This window comes from Pseudophryne corroboree, chromosome 2 (assembly GCF_028390025.1).
Source record: "Pseudophryne corroboree isolate aPseCor3 chromosome 2, aPseCor3.hap2, whole genome shotgun sequence".
Lineage (NCBI taxonomy): Eukaryota > Metazoa > Chordata > Amphibia > Anura > Myobatrachidae > Pseudophryne > Pseudophryne corroboree.
The window spans coordinates 510446364-510466236 of NC_086445.1; the positions used below are offsets into that span (position 1 = coordinate 510446364).

The 19873-nt window shown below is 43.6% G+C and overlaps 1 protein-coding gene across 2 annotated transcripts in view; it reads right to left on the reverse strand.

Annotated features, from left to right (window-relative positions):
• The window catches only part of CLTC (clathrin heavy chain), a 161536-nt gene that overhangs the window by 52046 nt on the left and 89617 nt on the right, over positions 1 to 19873 (reverse strand). For both annotated transcript variants that reach the window (XM_063954051.1, XM_063954050.1), the window contains exons 9-16: positions 19498 to 19650; positions 19008 to 19130; positions 18042 to 18179; positions 17756 to 17920; positions 15452 to 15632; positions 14108 to 14271; positions 4674 to 4799; positions 3936 to 4078 (exon numbers count right to left, since the gene is read on the reverse strand). In XM_063954051.1, coding sequence (XP_063810121.1) covers positions 3936 to 4078; positions 4674 to 4799; positions 14108 to 14271; positions 15452 to 15632; positions 17756 to 17920; positions 18042 to 18179; positions 19008 to 19130; positions 19498 to 19650 — 1193 coding nt within the window. The remainder of the gene's footprint in view (positions 1 to 3935; positions 4079 to 4673; positions 4800 to 14107; positions 14272 to 15451; positions 15633 to 17755; positions 17921 to 18041; positions 18180 to 19007; positions 19131 to 19497; positions 19651 to 19873) is intronic.

Genomic DNA, 19873 nt, shown 5'->3' on the forward strand with positions numbered 1-19873 from the left:
GCCCCCAGCGTGGCTCTCCTCCACGGCTCACACTTGTCTTCTGGGAGAGCTCTTACTGCCTGTTGTACGCTCTCCCCCCTGCCAGCAGAGCGTCTAACCTAGTGTGCGGTCCATCCGCAGGCTGAAAGCCGCTGCAAAGCCCTGTCTGCATGCGCCGCCGGGTCCCCGTACACGCTTCCTCTCAGCATAACTAATAGATGCTGCCCCCGCTCCCCCCTCAGTTGGAGAATAAGCACAAGCGCTACTAGGAGGGGAAAGCTGCCCAAATTACTCACTGCTATGTACTTCTCTTAGATCTTCTGTGTGAGATGCTGATCCCTTCCAACGGGATATTAGTCTCACTGGAACTGTTAATACAGTTCTGGAAGCCTTCACCCTCCTTTCAATAGGTTGTATCGGCATACAGATAACTTTCAGGGGGAAAAAATAAAATAAAAAAAAATCTCTCATGGAGCTCCTTTCCTGTGCTGCTACATCCAGCACAATTTTTCAAACTGGAGGGATGGGAGGGGAGAGGAGCCAGATGTGCATAATTTTTTGTATTACATTGTGCTACCTCCGATCTACAACCTTCACACCCCAGCTATCTAAGATCTGCAGCGTCTCCTAGTGGATGAAGGAGAAATCCAGAAACCAGCCATGATACTAAAGTACATACGTAACTATGGAGCTGAAATCAGCCTACACAAGCAAATTGATGTAAGAATGTATGACCGGAACACTGTCCTTCCGCAAGATGGAGGCTCACCATTGCCGCCCAAAGATTCATTAAAACGTGCAGGACTGTGGCCAAATGGAATGGCAGTTTATGGAATGGCTAACGAGCAAAATCAAGTGAACTGAAGTAGAAAATGATGACCAGCTCAAACAGGAACGGAAAGGTAAAACGTCCCTGACACTGAGCACGGCCAAAAGTTGTTGGCCTCCATGCCATGGACTACCGATCAATTAAAGGTATCCCCATCAGATAATTGATCCACCCCAAGTCTTATGTAAGGAGCAAAGATTCTGGAGTAGGTTGGAGTAAAACCCCAGTTTCCACTGCAGCCCCAGACCGGATCAATAACCCTTCCAAAAACAGGGATTTGTTAGCCAGGACGAATGCTACTCAATAGAGTAGTGCTGGCGAAGAAATAGTCATAGTGGAGTAACTCAGAGGCAGATGACGCGACCTCTGGAAATTATGGGCAGCACTCAGGTATCTTACAACAACACCACCCACCAGTCTCTGAACTGGAGCACGCGCCCGCCGACCCGCGACATGACTGGGTAGGGAAAGAATCCATCAGACGCTAGGCTTCTCTGGAGCCTTCGCTTCAGAGTATCTACAGGCAGCAGTGAATCTGTCTTGTGGTGACGATCCCCTGTCGGTGAAAAACCTGCCTATGGCAGACTGACCTCTCTTGACAACCCCTGTGAAAGGAAGAGCGAAACACCCAGAAACACAGTCCCCACTGGTTTGTATCTGCCACCAGAAGAAACAGCAGAAGCCTGGGAAATAATAGCATCCAAAGTGAGCCCAAAAAGAACACCCCCAGCGAAAGGAAGCTCCTATATGGAAGGCTTGGTGTCCCAAAACCACACCCCATGTGCGGGACCAAAGAACCCTCCAAGCTGCAAGACTCTGGACGTCACTGGAGCTCCATCCTACATGGTCTCACAAACATAGTCCGCCGTGCACCGGGCCTGTACTGCCAAGTCCTGCAACTAATCTCTGAAATAATCAACCTAGAAGATGTCAAGCTACCCATGTCAAGGCCAGGAAAGGATGTATAACCGCCTCCAAACCGTACAAAGAGAGACCCAAGATAACTTTCATGGTGCTCTGAACCAGATGAGCACTGCGCTTAGCTACGTATGGCACCTGGTGCTCCACCCTGTGAGACCAGTCCAACTTAGGCACCCGGTTCGCAGGAAGGGGACAATGCGTAGCAAATTAGCAGGGAACAGAAAACTCCCTATCTGGCGGATTCCAGTATTCTGAAGCAGACTATTGGACCCTTGTACCAGCCTTTTTTGCACCCTTAATTACTCTATCATCCAGCGGTATCGTCCGTGGGCAAACGGAGATCGGGAGGAGAAAAAACGTGACTGTGGTGTCTGCAGACGGCACTTGGAGGTGTGGACTCATAGAGCTTGGAAGTCGGGTAAACATTTAGTACAGCAGGCGCCAGTGCAGACGCCGTTCCCGCAGCCCGAGACCGCCTCGTCTGTCATTGAACTCCCCCGTGCTGTAACAACAGGTGCAAGCCACACGTAAGGCTCCAGTGTGGAGCGGTTATTCTGCACAATATCATCTCTCTTTGCTGAGTGGCAGCATATTGAGGAATTCCAGTACAAAGCAACTTACAAAGATGTTATTTACTACATGGGCTCAAATCACAGCTGGTATTTGATTTTTTATTCCAATATATGGACTGAGTTTTATTTTTAAAAATTATACTTCTCTGTGCACAGAGTTTACCTAGATCCACCTCCTCTATATATATTAAAATATATTGTTAGTGATTTTTTTGACCGGTCGATTAGATTATTTGTAATATATATATATATATATATATATCTATTTTTTATGTATTAAAAAATATAGAATTTATGAAATTATCATTTTGTTTTTATTGAACTTTGAGCCATACCATATCATTTCTAGCGCAAGAGGGGATTTGTTCAGGATTCCAGTATTCTACAACCAAACTGGAGAAATCTGAAGGGAAAACGGCAACCCGTTTGCACCAATGCTACAATGGGGTCTCTGCTAGGGCAACCAGATATAATCAGTCCAGGGAACACCATCTTAAGGTCTGCAATGCCTTGAGTAGAGGATGTAATTCTTAGTAAAAAGACACCTCCTCAAAACTCAAAGTAGTACACCTCAGAAACCGCCCGAGCCCTCTCCCTCCTAAAAGGAGGCACCTGTGCGTCGAGGGAATTGGCACAGACACTGCCCTAGTCTGATCCGCCCACTGAAGCACAACTAGCATCATAAATTCTGATACCGATCAGCCGAGAGCGTGAACCAACAACAGCTCCATCATAGCAGACGCAGCACCCCCTCAACGCCCGTCAAACTGTGCACAAGGTCCCCCACTGCCAACATGTCAAATACATGGTAAGTTCCTGCAAATAAAGACCTCTTACTCTATGCACACAGTGTGAACCATAAAATTAATGGAACCCTACTGATAAAAAGTTTAACACCACAGGTACTTTTACAACATGGGCGAACACCATGGCTGCAGGGGAGAAAATCTGATGCCTGTGTAGCTTAAAAGGTGGTATAGAGCAAAAAACATACTAGCTGCAGCATTCCCCAAATTGTGCCGAATGCCATAGGCACTTAAAGTACACTGGCATGCTGTGGGTTGAAGGGGTGGTGGTGGAGCGAGTTTAAGCTTAAAGGTACAGAGTAGTTTAATTAAAAGTGCCAGCTCCTGTTGTCCCGATCTACAGCCCCATGTTTCAGTGTCCCCCAGCTTGCACCGAAGAATACTTGTCAATTTTCCCAACTTAAAGAGTTTCACTCTGTTCAGCCATGTATATAAATAAATACAACACATGACTTAGGCCAGGTATACAACAGAACGACGGACAATCAGCGGGATGGTCTGTACAGACTGTGCAGTTCTATGTTCAATCCTTCAATTAACTGCACATCATCACATAAGAAATCATCTGATTGGCTGTGCAGTACTGGTAACCAGTGGATATCATATACAACCTGTGGGAGCGCGCAATTGCCCGTACACACTGTCCGATCCGCACAATAGCTTTTTCTGACTTGCCTGGAATCTACATATTGTGTCGATATCATAGTGTGTACCTGGCCATAGTGTGGTAATACATTAAAACCTACACAAAGTTAACAGTGCCCATAAGTAGCTGTATAACAATGAGGCAATAAATAAATATAAAGGAGGTAAGCTCCAGATACCTACCGGTTTCTTTTTTCGACTTCAGCAACAAGCTCATCAGTGGAGAACTGGCCCCTCACCACCAGGATGAGGTTTTTGATGACATCCTCTGAGCAATCAACATCAAGTAAACCACCAATAACCACAGGTAGCCGACTTGGATTAACCTTTTGGAAAACAAATAAATTTACAATCACCAGACAAGAATGGACAAAATTCCCAGAAATCCTGAAAGTTAACCATTAAAATACAAACACTTGGGGAAGGGGAGATTCAATTGTTAGTCGGTGCCTGCAGCTCCCGTCTAAACCGACGAGAGCTACTCAATTGTAAGCGACTGTGCAAGTACAGTGGGCGCCCATTATTTCTGCTAACAACCTAAATAGATGGTGAGCAGAAATAGGCTAAAAGACCCTCCATTGGGCGCCCAAGCTGCCATTTCGGCAGCGTGCACAATAGTTTAGACACTTTATGCAGCTAAACACAGAGATATTGGGTGTACAAGAGCGATAAATAATAGCCACGCGCTGCAGTCAAAACACGATCCGAGCAACCAATGGTTCTAACTGGTACAAACTACTTTGAATTTCCCCCTTAACATGAAAAGATCCCCATATAAAAATGATGTTATGGGGTGTGATACAGCAAGTGAAACAAATGTCATGTTATCCATTTATCTTATTGGGGTGGGGTGGGGGTACATCAACTGTCAATACTTTAAGGTACATATTAAATGTTTTATGGATAAACAGTCATACGTACCTTCTGTACATAGATCTCTATATATTTCTGCAGATTGTTTCTGTACAGATACAGCACAAGATCATGTACAAAGTCAAAACGGTCACATACTATTATGAGTGGCAGCTGGTCTGTAAGTTTAGCTTCCTGCAACAATGCATAAAACAAGTTAAAAGAAAAACATCAAGAGCTACCCTAGTACAAGGTCAAAATATTATACAGCTTTAGTTTATCAAAACCTAAAGTACGTGAGAAGACATATTGTCATTTTATATAAAACACACATACTGTAGACATACATACATATCAAAATAAGAATTTACTTACCGATAATTCTATTTCTCGGAGTCCGTAGTGGATGCTGGGGTTCCTGAAAGGACCATGGGGAATAGCGGCTCCGCAGGAGACAGGGCACAAAAAAGTAAAGCTTTTACCAGATCAGGTGGTGTGCACTGGCTCCTCCCCCTATGACCCTCCTCCAGACTCCAGTTAGGTACTGTGCCCGGACGAGCGTACACAATAAGGGAGGCAATTTGAATCCCGGGTAAGACTCATACCAGCCACACCAATCACACCGTACAACTTGTGATCTAAACCCAGTTAACAGTATGATAACAGAAAGAGCCTCTTAAAGATGGCTCCTTAACAATATAACCCGAATTTGTTAACAATAACTATGTACAGTATTGCAGATAATCCGCACTTGGGATGGGCGCCCAGCATCCACTACGGACTCCGAGAAATAGAATTATCGGTAAGTAAATTCTTATTTTCTCTATCGTCCTAAGTGGATGCTGGGGTTCCTGAAAGGACCATGGGGATTATACCAAAGCTCCCAAACGGGCGGGAGAGTGCGGATGACTCTGCAGCACCGAATGAGAGAATTCCAAGTCCTCTTTTGCCAGGGTATCAAATTTGTAGAATTTTACAAACGTGTTTTCCCCCCGACCACGTAGCTGCTCGGCAGAATTGTAATGCCGAGACCCCTCGGGCAGCCGCCCAAGATGAGCCCACCTTCCTTGTGGAATGGGCCTTAACAGATTTAGGCTGTGGCAGGCCTGCCACAGAATGAGCAAGTTGAATTGTGTTACAAATCCAACGAGCAATCGTCTGCTTAGAAGCAGGGGCACCCAACTTGTTGGGTGCATATAGTATCAACAGCGAGTCAGATTTTCTGACTTCAGCCGTCCTTGAAATGTATATTTTTAAGGCTCTGACAACGTCCAACAACTTGGAGTCCTCCAAGTCGCCAGTGGCCGCAGGCACCACAATAGGTTGGTTCAGGTGAAACGCTGATACCACCTTAGGGAGAAAATGCGGACGAGTCCTCAGTTCTGCCCTATCCGAATGGAAGATTAGATAAGGGCTTTTATAAGATAAAGCCGCCAATTCAGATACTCTCCTGGCGGAAGCCAGGGCCAGTAACATAGTCACTTTCCATGTGAGATATTTAAAATCCACCTTTTTCAATGGTTCAAACCAATGGGATTTGAGGAAATCTAAAACTACATTTAGATCCCACGGTGCCACCGGAGGCACCACAGGAGGCTGTATATGCAGTACTCCTTTAACAAAAGTCTGTACCTCAGGAACTGAGGCCAATTCTTTTTGGAAGAATATTGACAGGGCCGAAATTTGAACCTTAATAGATCTCAATTTGAGACCCATAGACAATCCTGATTGTAGGAAATGTAGGAAACGACCCAGTTGAAATTCCTCCGTCGGAACACTCCGATCCTTGCACCACGCGACATATTTTCGCCAAATGCGGTGATAATGTTTCGCGGTGACTTCCTTCCTTGCCTTAATCAAGGTAGGAATGACTTCTTCTGGAATGCCTTTCCCTTTTAGGATCTGGCGTTCAACCGCCATGCCGTCAAACGCAGCCGCGGTAAGTCTTGAAAGAGACAGGGACCCTGTTGTAGCAGGTCCCTTCTCAGAAGTAGAGGGCACGGGTCGTCCGTGACCAACTCTTGAAGTTCCGGGTACCAAGTCCTTCTTGGCCAATCCGGAGCCACTAGTATTGTTCTTACTCCTCCTCACCGTATAATCTTCAATACCTTTGGTATGAGAGGCAGAGGAGGAAACACATATACTGATTTGTACACCCAAGGTGTTACCAGTGCGTCCACAGCTATTGCCTGTGGATCTCTTGACCTGGCGCAATACTTGTCCAGTTTCTTGTTGAGGCGAGACGCCATCATGTCTACCATTGGTCTTTCCCAACAGTTTACTAGCATGTGGAAGACTTCTGGATGAAGACCCCCCTCTCCCGGGTGAATATCGTGTCTGCTGAGGAAGTCTGCTTCCCAGTTGTCCACGCCCGGGAAGAACACTGCTGACAGTGCTATTACGTGATTCTCCGCCCAGCGAAGAATCTTGGTAGCTTCTGCCATTGCACTCCTGCTTCTTGTGCCGCCCTGTCTGTTTACATGGGCGACCGCCGTGATGTTGTCCGACTGAATCAACACCGGTTTTCCTTGCAGGAGTGGTTCCGCCTGGCTTAGAGCATTTTAGATTGCTCTTAGTACCAGAATGTTTATGTGAAGAGACTTTTCCAGGTTCGTCCATACCCCCTGGAAGTTTCTTCCTTGTGTGACTGCTCCCCAACCTCTCAGGCTGGCGTCCGTGGTCACCAGGATCAAATCCTGTATGCCGAATCTGCGGCCCTCCAATAGATGAGCCTTTTGCAACCACCACAGAAGATATACCCTTGTCCTTGGCGACAGGGTTATTCGCAGGTGCATCTGAGGATGCGACCCTGACCATTTGTCCAACAGATCCCTTTGGAAAATTCTTGCATGGAATCTGCCGAATGGAATTGCTTCGTAAAAAGCCACCATTTTTCCCAGGACTCTTGTGCATTGATGTACAGACACCTTTCCTGGTTTTAGGAGGTTCCTGACAGGTCGGATAACTCCTTGGCTTTTTCCTCGGGAAGAAAAACCTTTTTCTGAACCGTGTCCAGAATCATCCCTAGGAACAGCAGACGTATCGTCGGAAAACAGCTGCGATTCTTGGAATATTTAGAATCCAGTCGTGCCGTCGAAGAACTACTTTAGATAGTGCTCTTCCGACCTCCAACTGTTCTCTGGAACTTGCCCTTTTTAGGTCGTGCAAGTAAGGGATAATTTAGATGCCTTTTTTCTTTGAAGAAACATCTTTTCGGCCATTACCTTGGTAAAAAGGCCCGGGGTGCCGTGGATAATTCAAACGGCATCGTCTGAAACTGATATTGACAGTTCTGTACCACGAACCAGAGGTACCCTTGATGAGAAGGACAAAATTTGGACATGGAGGTAATCCTTGATGTCCAGGGACACCATATAGTCCCCTTTTTTCCGGTTCGCTATCACTGCTCTGAGTGACTTTATCTCGATTTGAACCTTTTATGTAAGTGTTCAAAACATTTTAGATTTAGACTATGTGTCACCAAGCCGTCTGGCTTCAGTACCACAATATAGTGTGGAAAAATAATACCCTTTTCCTTGTCGTAGGATGGGTACTTTGATTATCACCTGCTGGATATACAGCTTGTGAATTGTTTCCAATGCTGCCTCCCTGTCGGAGGGAGCCGTTGGTAAAGCAGACTTCAGGAACCTGCGAGGAGAAGATGTCTCGACTCTCCAATCTTTACCCCTGGGATAATACTCGTACGATCTAGGGGTCAACTTGCGAGTGATCCCACTGCGCCCTGAGACTCTTGAGACTACCCCCCCACCTTGAGTCCGCTTGCACGGCCCCAGCGTCATGCTGAGGACTTGGCAGACGCGGTGGAGGGCTTCTTTTCCTGGGAAAGGGCTGCCTGCTGCAGTCTACTTCCCTTACCTCTATGTCTGGGCAGATATGACTGGCCTTTTGCCTGCATGCCCTCATGGGAAAGGAAAGATTGAGGCTGAAAAGACGGTGTCTTTTTTAGCTGAGATGTAACTTGGGGTAAAAAAGGTTGGATTTCCCAGCTGTTGCTGTGGTCCCCAGGTCCGATGGACCGACCCCCAAATAACTCCTTCCCTTTATACAGCAATACTTCCATCTGCCGTATGGGATCTGTATCACCTGACCACTGTCGTGTCCCTGACATCTTCTGGGAGATATGGACAACGCACTTATCTTGATGCCAGAGAGCAAATATCCCTCTGTGCATCTCACATACATATATATAGAATGCATCCTATTAAATGCTGTACATGAATAAAATATTTTCAGTCAGGGAATCCGACCAAGCCAACCCAGCACTGCATCTCCAGGCTGATGGCGATCGCTGGTCGCAGTATAACCACCGTATGTGTGTATATACTTTTTAGGATATTTTTCCAGCTTCCTATCAGCTGGCTCCTTGAGGGCGGCCGTATCTGGAGACGGTAACGCCACTTGATAAGCGTGTGAGCGCCTTATCACCCTAAGGGGTGTTTCCCAACGTACCCTAATTTCTGGCGGGAAAGGGTATAACGCCAATATTTGCTATCGGGGTAACCCTACGCATCATCACACACTTCATTTTATTTTATCTGATTCAGGAAAAACTACAGGTAGTTTTTTCACTCCCACATAATACCCTTTCTTGTGGTACTTGTAGTATCAGAAACACGTAACACCTCCTTCATTGCCCTTAACGTGTGGCCCTAATGAGAAATACGTTTGTTTATTCACCGTCGACACTGTATTCAGTGTCCGTGTCTGTGTCTGTGTCGACCGACTGAGGTAAATGGGCGTTTTTTAAAAACCCCTGACGGTGTTTCTGAGACGCCTGGACCGGTCCTAATAGATTGTCGGCCGTCTCATGTCGTCAACCGACCTTGCAGCGTGTTGACATTCTCACGTAATTCTCTAAATAAGCCATCCATTCCGGTGTCGACTCCCTAGAGAGTGACATCACCATTACAGGCAATTTCTCCGCCTCCTCACCAACATCGTCCTCATACATGTCGACACACACGTACCGACACACAGCACACACACCGGGAATGCTCTGACAGAGGACAGGACCCACTAGCCCTTTGGGGAGACAGAGGGAGAGTCTGCCAGCACACACCAAAAACGCTATAATTATATAGGGACAACCTTATATAAGTGTTTCTCCCTTATAGCATCTTTTATATATATACAATATCGCCAAAATCAGTGCCCCCCCTCTCTGTTTTAACCCTGTTTCTGTAGTGCAGTGCAGGGGAGAGCCTGGGAGCCTTCTCTCCAGCTTTTCTGTGAGAGAAAATGGCGCTGTGTGCTGAGGAGATAGGCCCCGCCCCTTTTTCGGCGGGCTCGTCTCCCGCTATTTTTGAAGTTAGGCAGGGGTTAAATATCTCCATATAGCCTCTGTGGGCTATATGTGAGGTATTTTTTGCCTCTAATAAGGTTTTTATTTGCCTCTCAGAGCGCCCCCCCCAGCGCTCTGCACCCTCAGTGACTGTTGTGTGAAGTGTGCTGAGAGGAAAATGGCGCACAGCTGCAGTGCTGTGCGCTACCTTTATGAAGACTCAGGAGTCTTCAGCCGCCGATTTTGGACCTCTTCTCTCTTCAGCGTCTGCAAGGGGGCCGGCGGCGCGGCTCCGGTGACCATCCAGGCTGTACCTGTGATCGTCCCTCTGGAGCTAGTGTCCAGTAGCCAAGCAGCAAATCCACTCTGCACGCAGGTGAGTTCACTACTTCTCCCCTAAGTCCCTCGTTGCAGTGATCCTGTTGCCAGCAGGACTCACTGTAAAGTAAAAAACCTAAGCTAAACTTTCTCTAAGCAGCTCTTTAGGAGAGCCACCTAGATTGCACCCTTCTCGTTCGGGCACAAAATCTAACTGTAGTCTGGAGGAGGGTCATAGGGGGAGGAGCCAGTGCACACCACCTGATCTGGTAAAAGCTTTACTTTTTTGTGCCCTGTCTCCTGCGGAGCCGCTATTCCCCATGGTCCTTTCAGGAACCCCAGCATCCACTTAGGACGATAGAGAAATATAGATGCTTCGCAACATACAGCTAAGAAAATATGCGACACCAATGCATGCTACTAGTCGTTGCAACTTAAGAGGTTTATTTCTGGACTACAAATAATTGTATGCGATTTCATTGCATCAAGTTTCTGTACTAATCACACTGCACTCTAGGGTAAGGAATACAAGTTCCAATAAAAACAAAGGAAGCCTTAATATGCATAATTTTTTCACATGACAATCCTACATACACAATTACACCAAAAACAGAGTGGGAAATCCGTGTAAGATTTACCTTGTACATGTCCTGCTCATTCCACAGACAGAAGGAAAAGAACATATAATAACAAGAACTTCCATCAGGGACATATTTAAACACATTAAAATCACTACATGGGGTTCTATTTCTAAAACTGGCCATGAAATGTAAGCAATTGATTAAAATGTTAATTCTAGGGGATTGCAGCTAAATTTAGAATGTAATACTATTACGCCAGACAGATCCAATAAGGGGGCTGAAGCTCCAGAGACTGCTCTCTTGCTTCCATGTCTTGTATACTCTGAGGTCAGGTGTGAGAGGTCAGGCTAGCAGCACAATTAATGTCAATCCACATATTTAGTGCTGGCCTCCAGTTTTAATCTCATTAGGGGAAACTAAGCACAACACATATACAGAAATGAGAGGTGTGATTACATTTTTGATCCTTCACTAGAAGTAACTTTAGTGCAATTCTGAAATGTTCCAGAAAAGATAGAAAGCCAGTTAAAATCTTAATGATTATATTACTGGCTCCAGAGGTACTACGTTCAGTAAAGGTTTAACATTTCTGGACTGGCGGACATTTTAAAAGCAAGGGTTTTTATGTTATACTTAAGATGAAAACTGGTGCATAATGGAACAGAACTAGCCTGCACCCACTACACACACAGACCTACATAAACACACTAACAAATGAGCCTCGAATGTCCTCATCTTATATAGTGACTGGTGGTGACCTATCATGCAACAACCTTTTCACCCGCAATATATTCACTCCTTTTCTTGTATGTTTTCGGATGCAATACAATCCCCTAACCTCTTTGCAGAAACCCTGTTTACCTCGTCATATATTACACCCACTGCAGTTCTCTTCAAAGTAGGCACCTTTCCAGATCCACTCTCCCAGATCCAGAAACAGATATGGTGGTAAAGTTGGTAATCTAGTTTCTCCATACCGCACCTTCTGAACCAAAACCTTTGCTTGCTCTCTCTTTCCCCCAAAGTAACTACTTTCAATTTGCCCCTCTCCACCTTCATGTTCCAGTCCAATTACTTGATAATTTTGCTGCCTGGCTCACTTGTTTCCTATCCTTTGATCCCATTCAAAACCACGCCGTCTCTGCTGCCATTAAGAGTCTGTCACTTACTTTCTCATCTGGCCTCTTCCCATGAACTTCATCTCCCACCCACAGGGTGACTACTGCTTTGACTTTGTAGTCTCCAGCTTTTGCTCCATCTCTAACTTCTCTGACATGACCTTCCTGATATCTGACCACAAACACCCTATTCTTCAGTCTCACTTTTCCTTATTTCCCTCCAGCAACCAATTCCACTTGCACATAAGGACAACAAAATTTTCCCAACCTGATATACGTCACATTTTCACTAAAACTATAACCCTCTCCTGCTCTGATCAAGCTGCATACTTTATACAGAAAAACACAAACAATACAGCACCAAGGAGCTGATAAGGCCTTTAAAGGTTCTGGCACACAAAACAGATCCACTGCCATCTAAGGCACTCACACACTGCCAAGTGCCAACGAAGAAAACCTTATATGCAGACTCTGTCCACTACAAATTCAACCTTTCATCTACCAATACCACCCTTTCACTTGCCTAACCTAACCCTGGTTAGGCAAACCTGACTTTGCCATCTACTTAAAAGACCAAATTCAACATAATTTGACAAGATATTTCTTCATGTCAAATCCCGACACTCCACCCACATTCTCCCATGCTTCTCAAGCCACCTCCGTTAATTTACTTCAGTAACCAAAGACCAGTTTTGCACTCATCTTAAAATCTGCTCACTCTACATGATTCCCTCACATCTTTTCCTCTCCCCTGACTGCATGCACAGCTCTTCCATCGGTCTTTATCCACTTTTCCATCCCCCTTTAACAACACTCTCACCTTACGACACCTAAAGAAACAAACCCTCAAACAGCTTCTCTCTCACCAACTACCATCCTATTTCTCTCATCCTTTTGGCTACAAGCTACTTGAGTGACTTGTATACAACCACCTATCTCACTGTCTTTCGTCTCACTACAATCGGGATTCAACAACAAACATTCCACTGAGACTGCTCACAAGTGTGACCTACTGATCTACTTACAGCAAAGTGTAAGGGGCATTTCTCTATACTCCCGTACCTCTGCTGCTTTTGACCTGTTTGATTACACTTTTCTTCACTCCGTTGGCTTTTGTATCAGTTATTTTTCATCACACTTTCTATTAGCGCCTATAGGGCCTGATTCTGCATAGCAAGTAGAGTTACTGCAATTGGAAATAAATGCAGATTTCCACCTGCATTCAGAATCAGATGCATTTATGTGACTGCATCATCCTCACCTATCTGCTGGTGAAAGTAATCATTAGCAGGAAACATTTGCACCAATACTATTCTTGGAGCAAGAGTGTAGTTGAACAAATCTCTGCATATGCTCAAACAAACAAACTTAACCAAAGCGTAAACACCCGACTGCCACCCAGTTACACTCATTCAATTACAAGTGGATATATGACTGAGATCTATACGACTGACAACTGCATTTCCTCTAAGCTGTATATGCAAGCTTCAAAACGTGCAGTTTGCTAAAAAAGAATAGTGAGATCTGAATTCTATAACTATGGCACATCCCAGCCTTTCCCTATTTATTGGGTATCATAAAATACTGTTAGCCGTCTCTTTCTGACATTACACACCTCTTCTGTTGGGTAACCAATTGACCCATTCAGCGTGCAGTGCTACCACTACACTGAGAGCACCCAAATCTACTGCTCTCATCGCATATCTCACACTGCTCTGCTTCTCCACATAAAACTAAACCTACACTCAAAACCGAGATTACCACATTGATTTAATGACTTTAATGAACTATACACTTAGATGCTCTTTTCACAATGGAAGCGTTTACAATTGTAATATTCGGTAATTGAAGAATCAATACAATCGATGTCTTGCATAAAAATAACTCTAAAACCCTGCTACATAACCACAAATCTAAATGTTAAATTCATGTCCACACGCAAAACATTAAAAATGAGATTAGCAGTGTGGAGATTATTATAATGGGCAACTGAAAAGGGAAAACTGATGAAATTCAAGTCAATATTTGCTTCTGTTTGGTTTACTTATTCTAACTGGAGTTTTTGAATAAACATAAATCCATTTTTTAAAGAGAACACTTGGTACAGTCACGATTAGCAGGGGACACAAACAGACACACGAGCAGCCTTTAAAATCCAATCCCAGATATGGCAAGCACAATTACCTTGAGGAAGTTTTTCACTCGCTCTGGATCATAGCAGTTACTCTCTCTGCAAATTCTCTCAACCTCTTTTATCTGTCCAGTTTTACAGGCTGCCTGAATATACTTAAAATGAACATCAGGATCCTGGCTGAAGTTAACAATGGAGCCCAAGAAATAAAAGAGCCCTGCAAAACAAAAACAAAGCCTCAGGATTGGATCACATGGAACAGCCTCTTTTTTGGTTCTCTCAAATACTTTGTGATTTATGCCAATTCCCCTGATGTCATGCTTTGTCCATAAAATAAAAGGTTTATTAACAAAAACAAGCGCCTCAAATCACTGTTTTTTCAACAGAGAAAGCTGTTCAATCTGACTTCTGGGAACAAAAATCTGGTAATCTATTTGACAAATGACAATCAACCATTTGCTCCCAAACACTGGATAAATAAACAATGGTCATTCAGACAAATTGGTTAAATCGGTTTAATTTAATAAATTTATCTGATCAATTGTTTTTGTGCTTTCCAGTGTTTGGGAGCAAATGGTTGATTGTAATTTGCTCCCATACATCACCAGATTTTTGTTCCCAGCAGACAGAATGGATAAATCTTTAGGAGTGTACCAAATTTAATGGGCTGTTGCATTTCATCGTATTCCCATGAATTGACTTGCTATGATGTGGCATTATTGTTTTGGCTAGTAAGCTTTCATAGCCTGCCGGTGCCTCTCTTTTTAAGGAAGTTGTGGAAGTGGTTTGATAAACCATGGGGATTCAAACTAATTGGCGCAACACGAAAAGTCCCATTTGAGCGTTCAAATGGGTCGCTTTTCGCACATTTCAGTTTGCCACGCCCGGCAAGCCGTTCACGCTCGAATGGAGCAACAATTGAATAGCTCCGTTGGGCTTCATCTACTAGCTGCCGGCAAAAAAATTATCACCCTATATATGCAATTTCTCACTTCCCAGCTATGGAACCTTTAACAAGTAATATTTTGGATTACGGTTTCTCAATATCTTCAAATAATCATCAATCCTAGCATCTGGTCTATGGTACAATGTATTGCAACTACTTTTAAAGCTCAACAATGCTGCAGTAAATAAACAAGACAACCATTAACTGGATTTCAGAGGGAATTTTATCCTGGATTTACAGTGAATTGATCGTACTCACCTTATATTGACAAATTCACTGTTGTGTCCATCACCTGTCTGATACAGAGAAGTGCTATCCAATATTACAAATTATAAATTCAGGAAATATCAGGCCATACTCTTATCTGCCCACATCATCCATAATAACTTACAAATAACTCAGCCACACTAAAGCCAATTTACTAAGGGGAGATGAGTTTTCTGCTACACACCTTCAAAACTCTTGAAAGATTCAAAGAGTTCAATGAGAGACTGTGTAGAAAGCTGCTCGTGGTATTTGGATGCAACTTGGACACATATCTGCAGGTTTTGCCGGATGTTTGCAGAGAGCATTGCACGCAAGCACTCAAGAGAGTCTTCAACAGACAGGGAGCCAAAATAGTTCACAAGCCACTGAAAAACATATAACCAGGATAAAATGGGTTAATAACAATGTATTTGCTGCTACAACAGTCTCTGGCAGATTTACAGAAAAAAAAAAAAAAAAAGAACAAAAAGAACAAAAAGAAAAGAAAAAAATGCCTATCAAAAGGAATTGGTTACTCCAGTTTGAGAGAACATACCATGAAAGATCAATCTGCAGCAGCAACCATTACTGCTCTATAAAATGTAATTCACTATTTACCATATGCTAAGGAGCAGCAACTATGACTCAGGAAATAACTCTGCCAAAACAACGGAACTATCTGGCTGAGTGATCAAAAATAAATAAATAAATAAATTAAAAAATTAAAAACACAAATAAAAAAACAAACCCTATAATAACAACAGTGCACGCTACATGCAAGTGCTGTATGCAGACCTACATTAAAATGTTGGAGTAACACACCTGGGGAGGCTTCAAGGGACGTAGGAAGAAGTTACCCATAGCAAGCACAATTTACTGAATCCTACACACTGAATGAGATTATGTGCAGATGGCAAAGGAAGGTGTGTGAGTGTGTGTGAGTGAGTGAGTGAGTGTGAGTGTGTATGCGTGTCTTACATTGATTTAAGAACATAAGAACATAACAAAGAAAGGGAACAGCACGAAGCCTCATGTGCGTGTGTGAGAGTGAAAGAGTCCATGTACTGGCAAGTTCATTTATTGTGAATTTTCTTAGAGACCACTTTTCTTTAATAATATAGGTCTACTAATTCAGGAGACTGTGGTTAATGAAAGTCATATAAACCATATGGCATAGAAATAGCCCAACAGGAAAATGTACGCCTATTTATACTATTAAACGGTTTTTGTTTCCCCTTGCTTTTTTCAAACACTCTAAAAGGTGCCCATACACTAGTGCGATTTGGGCCCTTTTCATCTGATTCAGACACATCGGGCCGAGAAATCGTATGAAAAATTACATATGAATCCAATCCGATGCATGGTCCCATGCTCATCGGATCGGAGCTTGTAGATCGCAAGGGCTACACTATAGATTTATCGGAGTCGAAGAAAAAACGGTGCACATCAGGTGTTAAGTATTTGCAATATATCGCATGCAATTTGTCGCATGTGTCACTTGACTGGCATCTCTGGTGCTAGACCCTCTAGCACCCTGTAGTCCAGCCCATCAGATAAAATGGAGGTATAATGTGAATGCAGTAAGATATATCGCATGCGATTTGTCGACACTTGATAAATCGCATGCCCTAGATCGTATGTGCAAATAGCACATGAAGTACCAAATCGTAGGCCAGGGCACCCAGGGGAGTTCAAGGGAATCCTATACGACTTGAAGCCTCAGATAAGTCGCAGTAGTATATGGGGACCTAAACTGTACTTTATAGTGCTACTTTTGTATTTATCCAACACTAAAAAGGTAGAAATAGTAATGTATAGTAAGTAGATGTATCTACCTGCTAATCCTAACCTGCTTGCCAAGTATTTGCTATTCTGTCAATGTGTTAACCTTCTAAGGCTGGGGCCACACATCGCGTTTTAGCGTGTCCGCTTTGCAGGAAGGAGCCTGTACATGGGCTCCTATCCGGTCACCCACACATGCATGCTGTAGTTGAGCCGGATGACAGGACGACCGGATTTCAAGGAGAACACATACATTTGAATGTATGTGGCCGCACTGTGTTCCAGATGAAATCTAGTCAAGGCACTGGCCGGATGTCGCATGTGTGTGACCCCAAAACGCCCTTCCTGCGGAGCGGTTCCAAACGCGGTGTGTGGCCCCAGCTTTACTGAGTGAAAATCCTGTTCCTACGAAATAGTAAACGCTCTAAATTTGGTCATAATCTATACACAGGATGTCCATTATGTATTCCACAGCACTGGACACAAATAACAGACATGTCTTTATTTACAAAAAAATATAAAAATCATAACACACATAGCTACCAGCACAGCAAGCAAGCAGGTCTAGCAGTACAAAAAGCTAAATGTACAACAATAAATAAAGTCTAAGAGACAGATTACAACCAGTTGCTAACTATGAAAATATATTCTAAACAGCTTCATTCCTGGACATTAAAGGTCATGTTCAAAGAAACTTCCATGGTCCTATAATGGACGCAGGTCTTACCTCTGGATTGAGAAGATGAGTATGGACAACTGCCCGTTTAATATCATACAGATCTGTGAAGTGTTCTAGAGCTCTCTGAAGCAGACCTGCCTTCTCACAAAGCTGTGCAATGTGAGCACGGTCATAGTGTGTAAACATCTGGTTTCCCAAGATAGCATCTGCAACCTAAAGGATAAGGACACAAAAGGGAAAAACGCTATCAAACCACCTGCAAGGACACTTGTCTTTACTGCATCGGACTAACTGAAACACGTATACACAGTATACAGGTGTTAGGCTGCCTTGCCTGTGGTGCGTGCATTAGGTTCATCTCCAGCAGACGTGTTTGCAAGGGACCCTCACTGGGACGGTTGTTCTTCAGAGCATCCAGCAGAAAAGCAGTGCACTGCTGGATAAGGTTGTACTCCATAAATACATCAACAATCTAAGGGAAGAAAAAAATATTTTTTATTACAAAATCTAACAGAATACATGCTTGTTAATGCAGCTCTGTAAATATACATTTTCATGAACAATTTCCCTATCCAGTTGAGCTTACAACTTCGTTTTGGAGCATTTTTAGTGGCGTCACAAGAATCTGAACATGGCTCTTTGAACTATAGTTTCCAGCATTATTAAACACTTAACTGGCTAATATTTTTTCCAAATAACGCTCAGAAATGTTTTTTTTTTTAATGATTGAATTAAGAAGAGATTTAAAATATATCCAATGCAATTTTATAAACAACAAAACAAAAAATTTAAATAATTTCTTTAACATTAGTGGAAACATTGCGATTTCACTTTTGGCACCTGCTTCTCTCTGTATCCTATGGGTGTCCAGAGGAAAGGTAAGGGGCTGCTTTTTCACATTTCCTTAGCGGCTGCTAATGTCTGCAGCCGCTGGGAGGGAGACTGTCAGGCTGAGCGATCAGCAGCACTTCAGGCACTGGGGGAAAGTGAAGACCAGGAAGCAGAGGGACCTCGCAATAGGTTCACTTCCTGCAGCAGCAAAGTGGGCTTTCTGACAGGTCACATCAGATGAGGACCACGTCAGGGAAAGCCCAGCCTGGCGTGTTGACCATGCCAAGCAAGTAGTTATTAATACAGCCATATCCATTGAACCCAAAAGGTACTCATCTTCCACATCAACTGTTTATGTTACTGTATTAAACAGCATTATTGTCGGGTATTAAAATGCATAAATAACAATATAGCACGTTACACAAACACATACATGACCTAATAATGCCTCCTAACTATTCTGCATTACCTGTGTTATATCAGCAAGTGGCTCTTCATCCTGGACCAACATTTGAGCAAACTGCTGACCTTGATCTGGGTTAATTCTCATGACATTTCTCAGCAGGAAAATCCAGTCAGGGGTGTAGCCAACCTGTAGAGAACACAGCACATTAATACCAAGGAGAAAAAAAAAAATGCACCCATCTACTTTATCTACTACAAAGATACATGAAAGAAGAAGAGCACAAGCACAGCACATCAAGTTGCAGTGTCCCTAAACCCTATGTATAATGTACAGCTAGGATGAGACATTGCTCTCTGAAAAGGCTCGTCAGTATACACGTTCTTTCTGTAATTAAAATGAGCAAACATAATTACTTTACCAAGTAAGGCAAAAGGTGGAAATAGGTAAACGTTTGTCAGCCCATAAAGGAAACTACAGCCCTTACTGCATAGTACTATGGAAACATCTCTTACTACAACCAATTATTGTATACCCGCTACGGTTGGGAACACACCTTCTTAGCATACAGCACAATCTTCTGAACCTGCCCAGTCTCTGCAAAGCACTGGATCACTTTGTTGGGAACATTAGCTCTCAGGTAGACACTCAAAGCTAATGTTGGGTCCACAGACTTCACAAGATCTCCCAGTTCTTCAGAACATTCCAGCTGTTAGAGGAAACAAAAATCTAGTACGTTAATAGCTACTAAATATACAGTAAACCTTTCCTGTTGCCCAAGCTGAAGCAGGTCATCATGTAATCAACACTTTCCAGGGTATATTTTATTTATGGATCAAGAACTAGATCTGTGCAGACAGTAGTAAAGGAAGCATCAGACACCACAATCCTTTCAGCAGTGTAAACTTGTGTGCACAATGCAGAAGAGGATA